Genomic DNA, 12,282 nt, shown 5'->3' on the forward strand with positions numbered 1-12,282 from the left:
TTAAGTTTGCTACTTGTGCTTTGGCTGCAAGCCAGAAAGAAAGAAAACCCCCTATGCTATATTTAAATCACCTCCACATACACTTGCTAGCGTATAGGATACAGCTACATATGTTTAGCAATTTAAAAACAAAACCAAACCCAAGCTACTTAAGATATTGTCACTCTCCTCTAAAGCACTGGAAATAATTTTTCCTCTTTGCACTCTGAATTTTAAGGCGTGCCGTGGAGTGGGCCATGGGGAAATCAACAGCCTGAGCTAACGGGAGTAGGAGGGTAGTGGTGGTGGGGGCCAAGGTTATCCTGCAGTTCCTAAATTCCTACCTCTTGGTGCTCAGAAGATGTCAGGAGCCTTCCTGCACCTCTGGCCCCAGTACCTTGCTGACACCCACAGTCGTTTCGTACAGAGGGTTTTACAGTGACTCCCGGTCACAGCGGGAGTGGCTGAGGGCTGTGGCAGCACCCAGCTGCCGTGACTGCCCTCAAACACCATGCACCCCCCCAACATGCTCACCCTCCTGCCGTGCCCTCCTGGAACACTTCTGTCTGCAGTTTTATTTGAAGGAAGATGTTCAAGAAATCAGCAAACAGTCTAGTCATTTCACCTGAATTCGCTGGCTTCCCTTTCCCACCACGACATGGCAAGCAGAATTTTACACTGAGAAAAGGCAAAAAAAAAACCCACCCCAACAACCAACCAACCAAAAAAATACCCCTTTCCCATCTTCCCTCTGCTGTCCAAGCGATCTCGGTAGAGCAGCTGTCTGCCCCGCCCCACACTGCCTGATAGTGACCTCCCGGCTCCCCGGGTCTCTCCGAGGAGCTGCCGTCGCTCTCACCACGCTCTTGGGTTTCATCAGCTGGTTCACCGACACACAGCTCTTCCCCTGACACACAGACCATGTGGCATCCATTCTGAGAGCGCCCTGGCCGCCTTCTCCTTTTAGGCTTTCCAAACACGAGATTAAAAGAAATAATAATAAAGCCTGATGTATAGTGTTTGCTAACTTAAAGTGTTTTATCTTCCTACGCTGCTCTCCCTCTCCCCTTGCCACAGAAAGGCAGGTTTGCCCCCCTGCTTACCCACTGAGCAGCTGTCTGCTGCACCCCCTCATCCTCCATCCCATCCTTGCCCTGCACAGGACCCACGGCAGCTAGAACAGATTCGTACAAGTGCTCCGCGTGGGTTTCCAGCTCTTCTGACTGTTTTGCGATCAATCCCAGCGTGTCTTTCAGAGCTGGAAAACAAAGCGTATGATGGAGGTGTTAGTTCAACATCTGTAAGAGCAGTAAGACAGAGCTGCACTCGCCTGGACAAAATTTTGAAGAAAATAGGGTATTAGAAATCAATAAGCTGATTTTCATCCCATCCACGTTGTGATGCAGAGTTTGGAGGAAGTGAAAAGCAACCTAGGAGGCTCCAGGTTAAGAGTGAAGATACAGAAATAGGGGCTCCCAAAGGAAACCTTGAGGCCTGTGTAAGAAAGCCCATCGGTAACACAGCCTTTGACCACTAAAGCCCCTTTGGTGACTGCAGACGTAGCCCGCCCTTCGGAAATCCCTTGTGCCAGATGCACCCAATCCCCGGAGTCGCTGCCCTGGGCATGCCGCGCCACCAGCCAGGCCGGGCTGTCTCCCCAGATCGGCTGCTGCCACTGCCCGGAATGCACCAAGTGCGAGCAGAGTGTGAAAATCACCTCCCGTGCTGGGCAAAAGCATCTCCTCCCAGCTGCCTGCAGAGAAAAACCTGTGAAGGGACCCGTAAGAGGCAGAAACCCATCCACCACCCACGATGGGGCCCCTCGCTACAGAAAGGACATTGAATGACTCGAGCGTGTCCAGAGAAGGGCAACGAAGCTGGTGCAGGGTCTGGAGCACAGGTCTGATGGGGAGCGGCTGAGGGAACTGGGGGGGTTTAGTCTGAAGAAGAGGAGGCTGAGGGGAGACCTCATCGCCCTCTACAGCTACCTGAAAGGAGGTTGCAGAGAGCTGGGGATGAGTCTCTTGACCCAAGTAACAAGCGATAGGACAGGAGGGAATGGCCTCAAGTTGCGCCAGGGAAGGTTTAGATTAGATATTAGGAAGTATTTCTTTCCAGAAGGGGTTGTTGGCCGTTGGAATGGGCTGCCCAGGGCAGGGGTGGAGTCCCCATCCCTGGAGGGGTTTAAGAGTCGGGCTGACCCAGCGCTGAGGGATCTGGTGGAGTTGGGAACTGTCAGTGTGAGGTTAATGGTTGGACTGGATGATCTTCAAGGTCTTTTCCAACCTAGATGGTTCTCTGATTCTGTGATGGATGGCACAGCACAAGGCAAGGGTCAAGGCATGCTGCAGTTTGGGACTAATCGCTTCAAACCTCCAAGTCTCCTCACCTCCCACGTCTCCAGACAGCAACGGAGGTGTGAAACCCTTTTTGTTCCCATACAGCTGCTGAATAGCGAACTCTGCCCACCACTTTCCCACTCCTGCACACACAGGGCCAGTGATTTTGGGGGGCAGACACTACATCCAGCACCACTGGCTGTGTCCACGACCAGCCCTGCTCAAGCGCTCCTCCTCACCTGGCGAATTCGATGCCATGCAGTTGAGGAGAGCTTCTCCCCTCTCCAACACGCTCTCCGTCAGGCTCCGGTGATCAGCCACGTCTTTCCTGAACTCCTGGGAAGGGAAGAAGAGGACCGCTGCTTAAAAGGGCTCTTGGAAGAGACACACCTGCGGCAGGTTGTCCGGGGAGCAGTTTGCCCCAAGCAGGTTCCCGGTGTTCCCCAATTCGGCTTTGCACACCTGACGCGCCCCGTATCACCCACCTGGAACGTGCCAGCGGTGTCTCACTTTGTGCACTGAAGAGGGGGAGGAAAAGCTGACGGTGATACCTACCAAGCAGCGGTGCAGCGATGCCTTCACGCTCTCGGTGTCTGGCGAGGGTGGTACCCAGCTGTCGGTGATGTCCGCGACGTTGTACAGCCAACGAATTAGCTCTTCCAGCTGGCAGCAAAACATCTACTTAACGAAGCATAACAAAAGGGGTTACTTTTCTACTTCTGCAACAAAAGTACGGCAGTGACAGCAATAGGTGTTTCAGGAAGCACCTGATCCCTCCTGCTTTCCTGTCATGGGGCTGGCGGCGCCCACCTCCCCTCAGCACACAAACATCCCTAAACTGGGGAAACCAAGGGTCGACAGAAAAAAAAAAAAAAGGCAAAAAGCAAATTAACCCCCTAAACACACCCCAAAACCACAGTGTGGCAAGAATTGAGGGGCACCATGAAATGGCTGCTATGGAGAGGTGTCAGAAGCCAGTGGCACCCAGCCTGAAGGAAGGGGTTTGCCTCCACCACCTCCCAGCTGAAGAGACTACCTCCTCCTCAGCAGAGCTGTGCAAGTTAATTTGCAGTTGCTTTTCCCCAGGGGTGTGTCTCGTTCAATTAAGTGCTTTCATTTATTTTTAAAGCATCTCGGTAAGGGATTATTTTTGTAAGATGCTGCACAAAACCCAGGGGTCTCTGCTCTCACTGAAGTCAGACTCCAGCCCTGCTCCTGCTCTGCGGTCAGGGTTTTGCTATAAAGCTGAGCTGCTTCTCCCTGGTACTGTAATTTGGGGTGACAGATACACCCTAATGCTGACCCGTTTTAAATTGGCAGAGTTATTCCCATACAAGAGGCGGAAAGAGTTGCACTGGTGTTTGCAGCTACATGCATAATAACAATTATTCTCTTGCAAACAGCTCAGCATCGCTTCCAAATTCTGCCCGCGGCTGGGGCAGGGAAGAAGATGGAGGGGAAGGCGGGAAGCACGGCACCAGTGCCAGGATGGTCACGAGGCACCACTTAGCCCAAAAAGTAAAAATACACAAAATAACCAGGAAACCTCAGAGAAACCCCACCAGTTCTGCCTGGCCTTATTATACCCTTAAGCAGGACCTAGTCTGCGGAAGATGAGTGAGCCCGGGCTGAAGGGAAAGGCTGGCCATGCCACACTAAATAGCCAGAGTGATAGGGCAGGCAGCAAATGCCGGATTTCATGCTGGTCCAGCCCTGAACGCGGCTCTCGCGGCTCCCCCGGTGCAGCGGCCCTGCAGGACGGGTGGGCTGTGGGAAGCCGAGCACCACATTTCCACTGAGCCCAGCCCCGTGATGCTGAGCCCTGGCAAAAGCGAGATGGGCTCTTGCTCCACCAGGAGAAATTAATCTGCTCTGGTGAACCTCCTGCAAAAATTACCACCAGCTGCCAGACACCAAAAATCATGCAGAAGGAGAAGCCTTAATTAATTGTGCCATAAACACAGGCCCATTTTATGCGAGATCTTCCCATAAGAATCTTTATTTCTGGTCTCAGCCTACCTTAATGCACTGGGCAAGGGACTCGCTCTGCTGGCTCTTCTTCGGATGTCCCTTGACCCGTGGTTCATGTAGGTACGTCCCATCCAACGTGTCCCTGAGACCGGTCGGTAGATGAAGCCGCCACAGAGGATCCCTATGGATCTGGCCACATGATTCAGTGTTTCCCCAGCTGGGTTTTCGAGAGCTGCAGGGGTGTTGCAGCCCTGCACAATCCTCAATATTCCCTCTTTCATCCCTGCCACCTGCTTCCCTGAAAGGAGCCAACACAGATGAAAGGGGCTGCCTGCTGTCGCTGTGACGTGGAAGGTCACGGTCATTGTGCCTGGGCATCCTTATAGTTAAGGAAAGATCAGTCAAAAACTGAGCCAGCCTTTCCAGCTCCCGCAGTCTTGGAGGCAGGGAGAGAAATTCTTCATCACTCTCCCACTCTTGCCTCAGGGGGAGCACTTGCGTTGTAGGTAAAAACCTATTATTGGTGCTTTTTGCCTGCCCTTTGTAGTTTGGGAAGGGGCTCCCTCTGGTACACCAGCTTCTCCCATCTGCAGCAGGGTGCCCAAATGAACCCGGCCCAGCTGAATCCTTCATTACATCCTTAGCAAAACCTCTCGAAGGACAAGACGAAGTACTCTTTGTGAAGGATGTTTTTGCAGCAGCTGAAGGTTCATAGGACGAGCCAGCTCCCGAGCAGCCTCTTTTTCCAGGCGTTGGGGTGGAGAACCTCTCTGCAGAAGCCACGAACCCCCAGCGTCCGTTTTCTCCGCTTCCCCGAGCCTGCCCACCTCGGCCGTAGATGCTGGTGGACCTCGACGTGCCCTCAGGAGAAGCAGAAAAGCTGTCCAAACCTATTCCTGAGTCATGGAGGAAAGGCTCCGGCATCTTTCCCAGCTTGTATCTTGGCTTCAGTGGGTAAGCGTAATCCAGCAAGTCCTCGTATTCCTTATTGGGGTTCCAGTGGGGCGAGTGACGGTCCGGAGACGGGGGTAACGAATCCGGGATGGCACAGGCCCAGTAATCAGCTTGGTAGGATGACATCCCTCTGATGCGCTCCGTGGTTGGGCGGTTGTCAAGCAGAGGACCGAAGGGCTTGGGTGGCCGCGGTGCCCTGCCTTCCGCCGCACCCCACCGACAGCACAGGTCCCCGGTGGCCGTGGCCGCGGGAGAAGGCACGTCCACGCTGGCTGGCAAGCTGCGGGACGGCTCTTCAGAGAGGCCGTTTTCTTCTGAAGACAGAGCGGAGAAGCTCGATGCGGAGCGGCTCCGCAGGGCGCTCTTAGGGCTGGGCGGGGTTTGGGGTCGCAGGAGCTCAGGGGTGGAGGAAAATGGGGATTGAGGTCCCAGCCTTTGGCTCCGCCGGCTGGTGCGGGCATCGTGGCAGCTGCCAGCAAGGATGCTCTCTCCGGCAGAGCTGCGCCGGCTGGGAGGGCTGGACGCTGGCTCCCAACAGCCCGATGCCTTCACCTGCTCAAGGACCCAGGGAAAAAGGAAAGGGAGAGAGAGATGCATAAAATGAAGCACTGCATCCAGACAAAAGGCTCCTTTGTGCTGGGACATGGCGACAAAACGGCCAGCCTCAGACCTGCCATGAAGAGAGGCTGGAAGGGGAACTCTGTTCCATCTGCAGGACAGTACGCAGCTGCCTGGAGCCCGGAGTGGGGCTTGTTTTTAAGGAAAGGCATCCCGAGGGCTTGGGAAGCTGTGTGAGTCATTGGGCAGCAAGAGGCACTTAATTAAGGAGCCCCATCCCAAGCAACTTTCCAGCTCCACAGCGGCAATACCGGAACAGAGGCAACAGCTCAGGTGCTGGAGCCCAAGCCATTCCCCCCAAGACCACTTAGGCCAGGGCTGGGGTGCACACACTGGCTGGAGGAGATGGAAAGCCCTTGCTAGGACAGCCCAGACAAACAAGTCCCCACCTTGGCTGGGACCTCCCGGTGATGCAGCAACCCCTGTATGTACAACCCTCTCACCTGCTGCTCTTCTGAGGAGAGGAACCGGTGGCTGACGTGACGAGGCACATCACCGCCGTCAGCGGCTCTATAAATTAATGTCTCTGTCTCCGAGAGGCTTGTTCTTGCTCTGGGAAATCTGGATGCAGATGCTGAAGACGCTTCTTGGTGGTACCTCGAGCCTCCCTGGGTAACACCAGTGACCAGGTGACCATGTCTGCTCGTTGCCACGCTCTCCATCCCTTGCGGGCAGGGCTTGGCTTCCTCTGCCCCTAAAAGCCGGCGCAGGCTGTCAGCCAGCTCTGGGTAGTCCGTCTCCACGTCTGCGCAGTCCCACCTACCATCGCCCTCAGCCCTCCTGCTCAGCGAGGCTTCAGCAGGTGATTTCCCCACATCCACGGCCATCGGGACAGAACTTCTGCAAGACGATGACAAGCCTCAGGCTCTCTGAAATACACAACACGTGGTAGCGGCAACTCACCATCCCCCCTTTGTCTCCAGGCCAAGTAAAGAAACTGGGTGTCTCTAATAACAAAGAGCTTAAGTGTGTTCTGGGTCAGACCCCAAAAATCATAAAGTTGCATCTCGGTGTCTCAAGTGGGACAGAGGAAAGAGCAAATCTTTGCCTCTCAGCAGCGTTTTCTGGTTTTGAGGACATGACACCCAGGGAAAATCTAATTAAAGCTCTGGCTGCACTGAGAACAAACCTGTACTTTACACCTTTCCAGCACAGTGCAACTGTCGCCTGAATTAATGGCCAATCTCACAAACAGTTTTTGCACCATGAGGTTACTGGGACCAAATGAGGCATCGTTAACTAGGACGTAAAGCACCTATTAGTATGGCTGAGCCCTGACGGCTGTCGGGGTAGAAAGCTGAGGGTTTCAAAACCTTGAAATGGAAGCCACCCAGAAGTGAGAAGTATATATAAAAAATGAGAGGGGGAAGTAGGAGGCTGTAAAACCCAAACTTGGCACTTAGCTCTGCAGCTTCTATCTCAACTCATGAAATTAACTCTTAGTGAAATCAATTAATGGAAATACTTGCACAACCAATGACACAGTTTCAAGCGTGCTGTACAGCCAAGCCCATTGCACCTTGCTGCAAATCCTTCTAACATGAAATATTATTCTCAAAGCCTGAACCCTGGGTGCTCCACCACGGAGATGCTCCACCATCACCCTCTTGCTGCCCACGCTGGACGCGAGTGAAGAGCTGCAGCAGGACAACCAACGGGCCAAATCAAGGAGACCCAACAGAGCAGCACACAGGAGATCTTGTTTTACAAACACCAGCCAGAGCTGAGCGCCTCTGCCTGTGTTCGCCGAGCTAGCAGGACTCAAAAATAGTCTCAAAGCAAATGACACCTTGCGGGACCCCCGCAGAGCATCGAAACTGGCACTGCCCAAATCTCCACGCACAGGCTCTGCTCTGCTGGGTCACAGGCGGGCATCCTCGGGGCACCGGCAATACCGAAGCCTCTTCCAGCAACTCCAGCCCATACCAGCATTAAGAAAACACCGGCAGTGGTTACTCATCCAGCTAGCACCGGGCTGGCGATGGAGAGGACAGCCAAGGGAGCATCAACAGCAAACTCAACTTGAAAAGAAATTAAAAAAAAAAAAAAAAAGGAGGAAAGAAAGTATTCCCAAACAATACTTGGAAGTGGGAAACAAGTTGATACTCACACCCTCCGTCAGCTCTTTTGTGGCGATCTCCTATCATGACCCACCCCTCCGGCGACAGGGGTTTTTCCCACGAGCAGAGCCCATGCACGGAACAAAGAGCAGCGGGGCGACGCGCTGGGTCTCCAGGGGAGACCGAACCCCCAGCACAACCCGTGGCAGGCACCGCAGCTGCCTTCCCCCTCCCCAAGCGCCGGCAGCCCGTGCGACTGCCCGGCAGCTATATTCAGCATGGCAGCAGCTGCGGAGAGGGCGAGTAAAGCCTGGGCCCTCCCAGCCCTCCACGCAAGCCGTGTGCCTGCTGACACCTCGACTCACCCACTTGATTGCTTAAGTCGCTGCCAGAGACAACCCTACGCACATCGTGTTATCCTAAAATCAATGGTATTGCTCTCCTTTTCGCCCCAAAAAAGGCTGTATATCCAAACAAAAACACATGGTAATTGCAATAAACGTGATTGATAAACCTACACCCACTAAATTCCCTACATATTATACAACAATATATCATTCAAATATATGTAAGCATATATATCTTGTTTAACAAAAGGTAGATTTCTGATGTGAACAGAAAGAGTAACCCAAACCACTCCTGAACCCAGGTGTGTTTCCTGCAGAGCATGTGCATGATTTCTTCACAGACACATCACATAGATTTTTAAGGCCAGAGGTCTCCCGAGCCCCAGGAGGCAGCCCCCTGTTACCCGCCAGCATTCTCCGACTCCCGTTCGGTGCCTCTGAATCAGTTTTGTTTAGAGAGTCAGACAAGCAAGTATCAGTGAATCAAATGCCAAATCCAGGTGATTTAAATGCTCAGAAAAGCCCCTGAGATGTATTTGTTTACCAGCTTTAAAAGCCAGGGCCTTGGCCACAAGGAGAAACGATGCTCACTGATTGGATTCCTCCTCCTCCAACCAAAACCTAATGAGCAAAATGCCACCGGGGTGACAAATTGTAAGCTACCACATATTAAATTCCAGGATCTGTTTCAGAGCCTAAGAGCCTCCTTCAAATTCACCATTTTGGGTGCTTTCCTCTGTGACAAGAAGCAGGTGATTCAGCAGAGATCATCACTAATTATCACGACATGAACCGGCATCTCACCAGCTCTAATCCGTCCTTACACGTTCTGGCAGCACTGTACATCCAAAAATTATCCAGTAAATATAAATCTTAATAGAGAGGAGGGTGCTGGACACCTGTAGCTTAGGACATAAATGCTTCAACAATCAGTTCTGTTGCTCGGTAGTGATTAAAAAAAATATATAAAAGAGAGAAAAGCTTAACAAGGCATCAAAGCAAACTTTAAAGTTTTAAACTGAATGTGCAGTAATTAATGATTGACCTCGGTACCTCTTCATTTTTAAGAAAATGGCACATTAAGTTCAAAGTGATGTTGAACATCATTATCTGCATCAGATTTAGTGGCTTGAGTCATGTGTCAGTCAGCCCAGTAAACACAATTATAAAAAAACATATATAAGCTTGACCTTAAATCTGAAAAACTTGTGTTAAGCAAGATTAAAAAAAATTATAGGTCACAACCCATCTTGTTGTTTTTAACAACCCATGTTATTTTTGTAACCATATGCAGGAACACAAAGGTTGAACTATTCTCAACTTTCAAGACTATCTGTTGATCTTACGGATGCAGCATGCAGTGATATACATTTCTGTGATGCCATCAGTCTAAAAAAAGAGAAAATGCTGGTTCACAGGTTCATTAAGCCTCCAGAGGCTAACTGGAAGCTAAAGAGAAATGAGGAAACCTGCCAATACGCACAAGTGAGAGTAAATCTGCTTATTTCAGAGACCAGAGATTTCACCGCATTTTCAAAAGTCTCTAGTTCAGGCACCTAATTTCAATTAATTTCAGGCGGAGCTGGACATCCAACCACATTTGGATGCAAAGTAGATGGGGAGGTCACACGCATTCCATACGCGGAACGATTAGGCAAAAAGTCATATTTAAAAACAGTGAAAACGCTAAATGCCACTAAGTGCAACTCCCAACTACAAGAGCATCTAGAAAACAAGGCTTCTCACCATTTTCCATCAAAAACGCAAAAATTCAGAGGTCAGGTTGCCAGTGGTGACGCATCAAGATTAACCCTCATGACGGGAAGAAGCAGCCCAAATCCGTGGGGAAGACTGACACAGCTCCAAAGAGGGATGGACGGCGACCGATTTAGGCACAGCGGAAACTTTCCAGCTGAAACTTTCCACTGGCCTTAAAACCACAGGAAAAGGCCCAGAAACCCCTGCTACACCCGAGCCCTCAATTGTCTCACCAGCGGTGGGGCGGCACAGAAATGGTACCCGCGGCTGTTTTTTTAGCTCGCAGAGAAGACAGTGGCTGTTTTCATTCATTTCAATAGGGGAAGGTCCACGGGGATCTCTCAAGAAAAGCGATCCCTGGACATTTTCACGTCATCAAAAGAAATCTGCCTGCCAAAGAGTCGCACAAAACCCAGCAGACAAGGAGAGCTCTGTCCCAAGCAGAACCATCCCACCGCCCCGGGCACCCCTCGGCTGGCGGAGTTCAACCCGGGCCGCAGGCGCTGATCGAGTTTCCGTCTCCCACCAGCTCTGGTTTTGCCGGGAAGGTTTTTGTTGTTGTTGTTTTAGGGAAAAAAACACCGCTCTCGCCTGTCAGGCCTGCGGGATCCGAGTTTTGGTACTTTTTTGCCCCTTTTCTTGCATGCTTTCCGCCCCAAAAGCCTTTCCCGCAGCTGAAAAAACGGCAGATGAACCAAAACATCCCCAAATAAAGTCAATACAGCCGAGGAGGCACCGCACCCCGGGGACGCCCTGAACTGCTGGAGACACGGAGGCAACGCGCCACGGGCTTCCACAGGGAAAGCCGCCCGCTTCCCCCCACACTCCGCCCCCGGGCGGCCACGGCAACACCCAGGGTTGCTCCTCTGTTCCCCCCCCCCGCCCCCGGGAGCCCCCGGCCCGGCCCGGCCCGCACCTACCGAGCGGCGGCCGCCGCCGCCCGCGCCGCCACGCCCCCTCCTGCGTCCCAGCCAATGGGAGCGGGGGTCGCCACGTCCACAAGGGCGCCCTTACGGCCAGGCAGCCAATGGGAGCGGAGCGTGGAGCTGGGCCCCGCCCCCCGGCACTGCCCCCGGCGCTGGGCGGGGAGCGGCCTCGCCGCGCCGGGCTCCGCTCCGGGACCGCTCCGGCCCTGGGCCGAGCAAATCAGCCGCTGCCACGGCTGGAGCAGCGTCACCTCCAGTGCCCTTGAGGGGCTTGTTGCAACTTTAGGGTGTTTCCTTTTCTCCTACATACTGTCCTTTTCTCCTGTGTATTACAGAATCACAGAATCATCAAGGTTGGAAAAGACCTTGAAGATCATCCAGTCCAACCATTAACCTCACACTGACAGTTCCCAACTCCACCAGATCCCTCAGCGCTGGGTCAGCCCGACTCTTAAACACCTCCAGGGATGGGGACTCCACCACTGCCCTGGGCAGCCCATTCCAACGCCCAACAACCCCTTCTGGAAAGAAATACTTCCTGATATCCAGTCTAAACCTTCCCTGGCACAGCTTGAGGCCATTCCCTCTTGTCCTATCACTTGTTAATTGGTTCAAGAGACTCATCCCCAGCTCTCTGCAACCTCCTTTCAGGTAGCTGTAGAGGGCGATGAGGTCTCCCCTCAGCCTCCTCTTCTCCAGACTAAACCCCCCCAGTTCCCTCAGCCTCTCCCCATCAGACCTGTGCTCCAGACCCTGCACCAGCTTCGTTGCCCTTCTCTGGACACGCTCGAGTCATTCCATGTCCTTTTTGTAGTGAGGGGCCCAAAACTGAACCCAGTCATCGAGGTGCGGCCTCACCAGTGCCGAGTACAGGGGTAGGATCCCTTCCCTGTCCCTGCTGGCCGTGCTATTGACCTTCCCGGGGCCAAACTGTGCACTGGCAGCCTCTGTTCCTCTCTGCGTGTTCCTGCGCTGTTTCTGGGGCGGAAAACCATCTAAAAATGGTATTGCAGGAGCAATGTCTGGAGGTGTAATGGCAAATGGATTTCAGCATCCTAAAGCACAAGGCAAAGCCCCTTTTATAGGAAGTCCTGGTGCAGGGCGTCCCTCCGATGTAGCAGAGTGTGTCCGAGGGCCGGCTGCCGGCTGTGCTCTGCCCTTTGGGCAGCTTTTTGGGTAGATCCTCAGGCCATGCTTTGCAGCAGGCTGCTCGGGGGTTTGTACCCAGCCAGAACCTTCTTTGGTGGATGGAGCAGCCATATCCCGACATGTGTCCCACAGAAAATACAGACCTTTCCTCTTATTTCTATCCATAGGCTGATTGTTTTCT

The 12,282-nt window shown here is 52.9% G+C and overlaps 1 protein-coding gene across 1 annotated transcript; it reads right to left on the reverse strand.

Moving 5' to 3' along the window:
* Positions 1 to 525: 525 nt before the first annotated feature.
* On the reverse strand, positions 526 to 12,222 carry CEP68 (centrosomal protein 68). The gene is made up of 9 exons (XM_074820494.1): positions 11,884 to 12,222; positions 11,263 to 11,274; positions 10,947 to 11,158; positions 6,305 to 6,701; positions 4,338 to 5,798; positions 2,874 to 2,996; positions 2,558 to 2,654; positions 1,171 to 1,237; positions 526 to 947 (listed from the first exon to the last, which is right to left on the reverse strand). Exons 1-9 carry the CDS (start codon positions 12,220 to 12,222, stop codon positions 653 to 655), a joined length of 3,003 nt encoding a protein of 1,000 aa, XP_074676595.1. The 3' UTR covers positions 526 to 652.
* Between the last annotated feature and the right edge of the window lie 60 nt (positions 12,223 to 12,282).

Source organism: Strix aluco, chromosome 3 (assembly GCF_031877795.1).
Source record: "Strix aluco isolate bStrAlu1 chromosome 3, bStrAlu1.hap1, whole genome shotgun sequence".
Taxonomy (NCBI): Eukaryota; Metazoa; Chordata; class Aves; order Strigiformes; family Strigidae; genus Strix; species Strix aluco.

Coding starts and splice junctions, on each gene's coding strand:
- CEP68 (XM_074820494.1), bottom strand. CDS start 12,222: ATGTCGGGATATGGCTGCTCCATCCACCAAAGAAGGTTCTGGCTGGGT. Junction 5,799..6,304: donor TCTCCTCAGAAGAGCAGCAG/GTGAGAGGGTTG, acceptor TGGGTCCTTGAG/CAGGTGAAGGCATCGGGCTG. Junction 2,997..4,337: donor CCCTTGCCCAGTGCATTAAG/GTAGGCTGAGAC, acceptor TTCGTTAAGTAG/ATGTTTTGCTGCCAGCTGGA.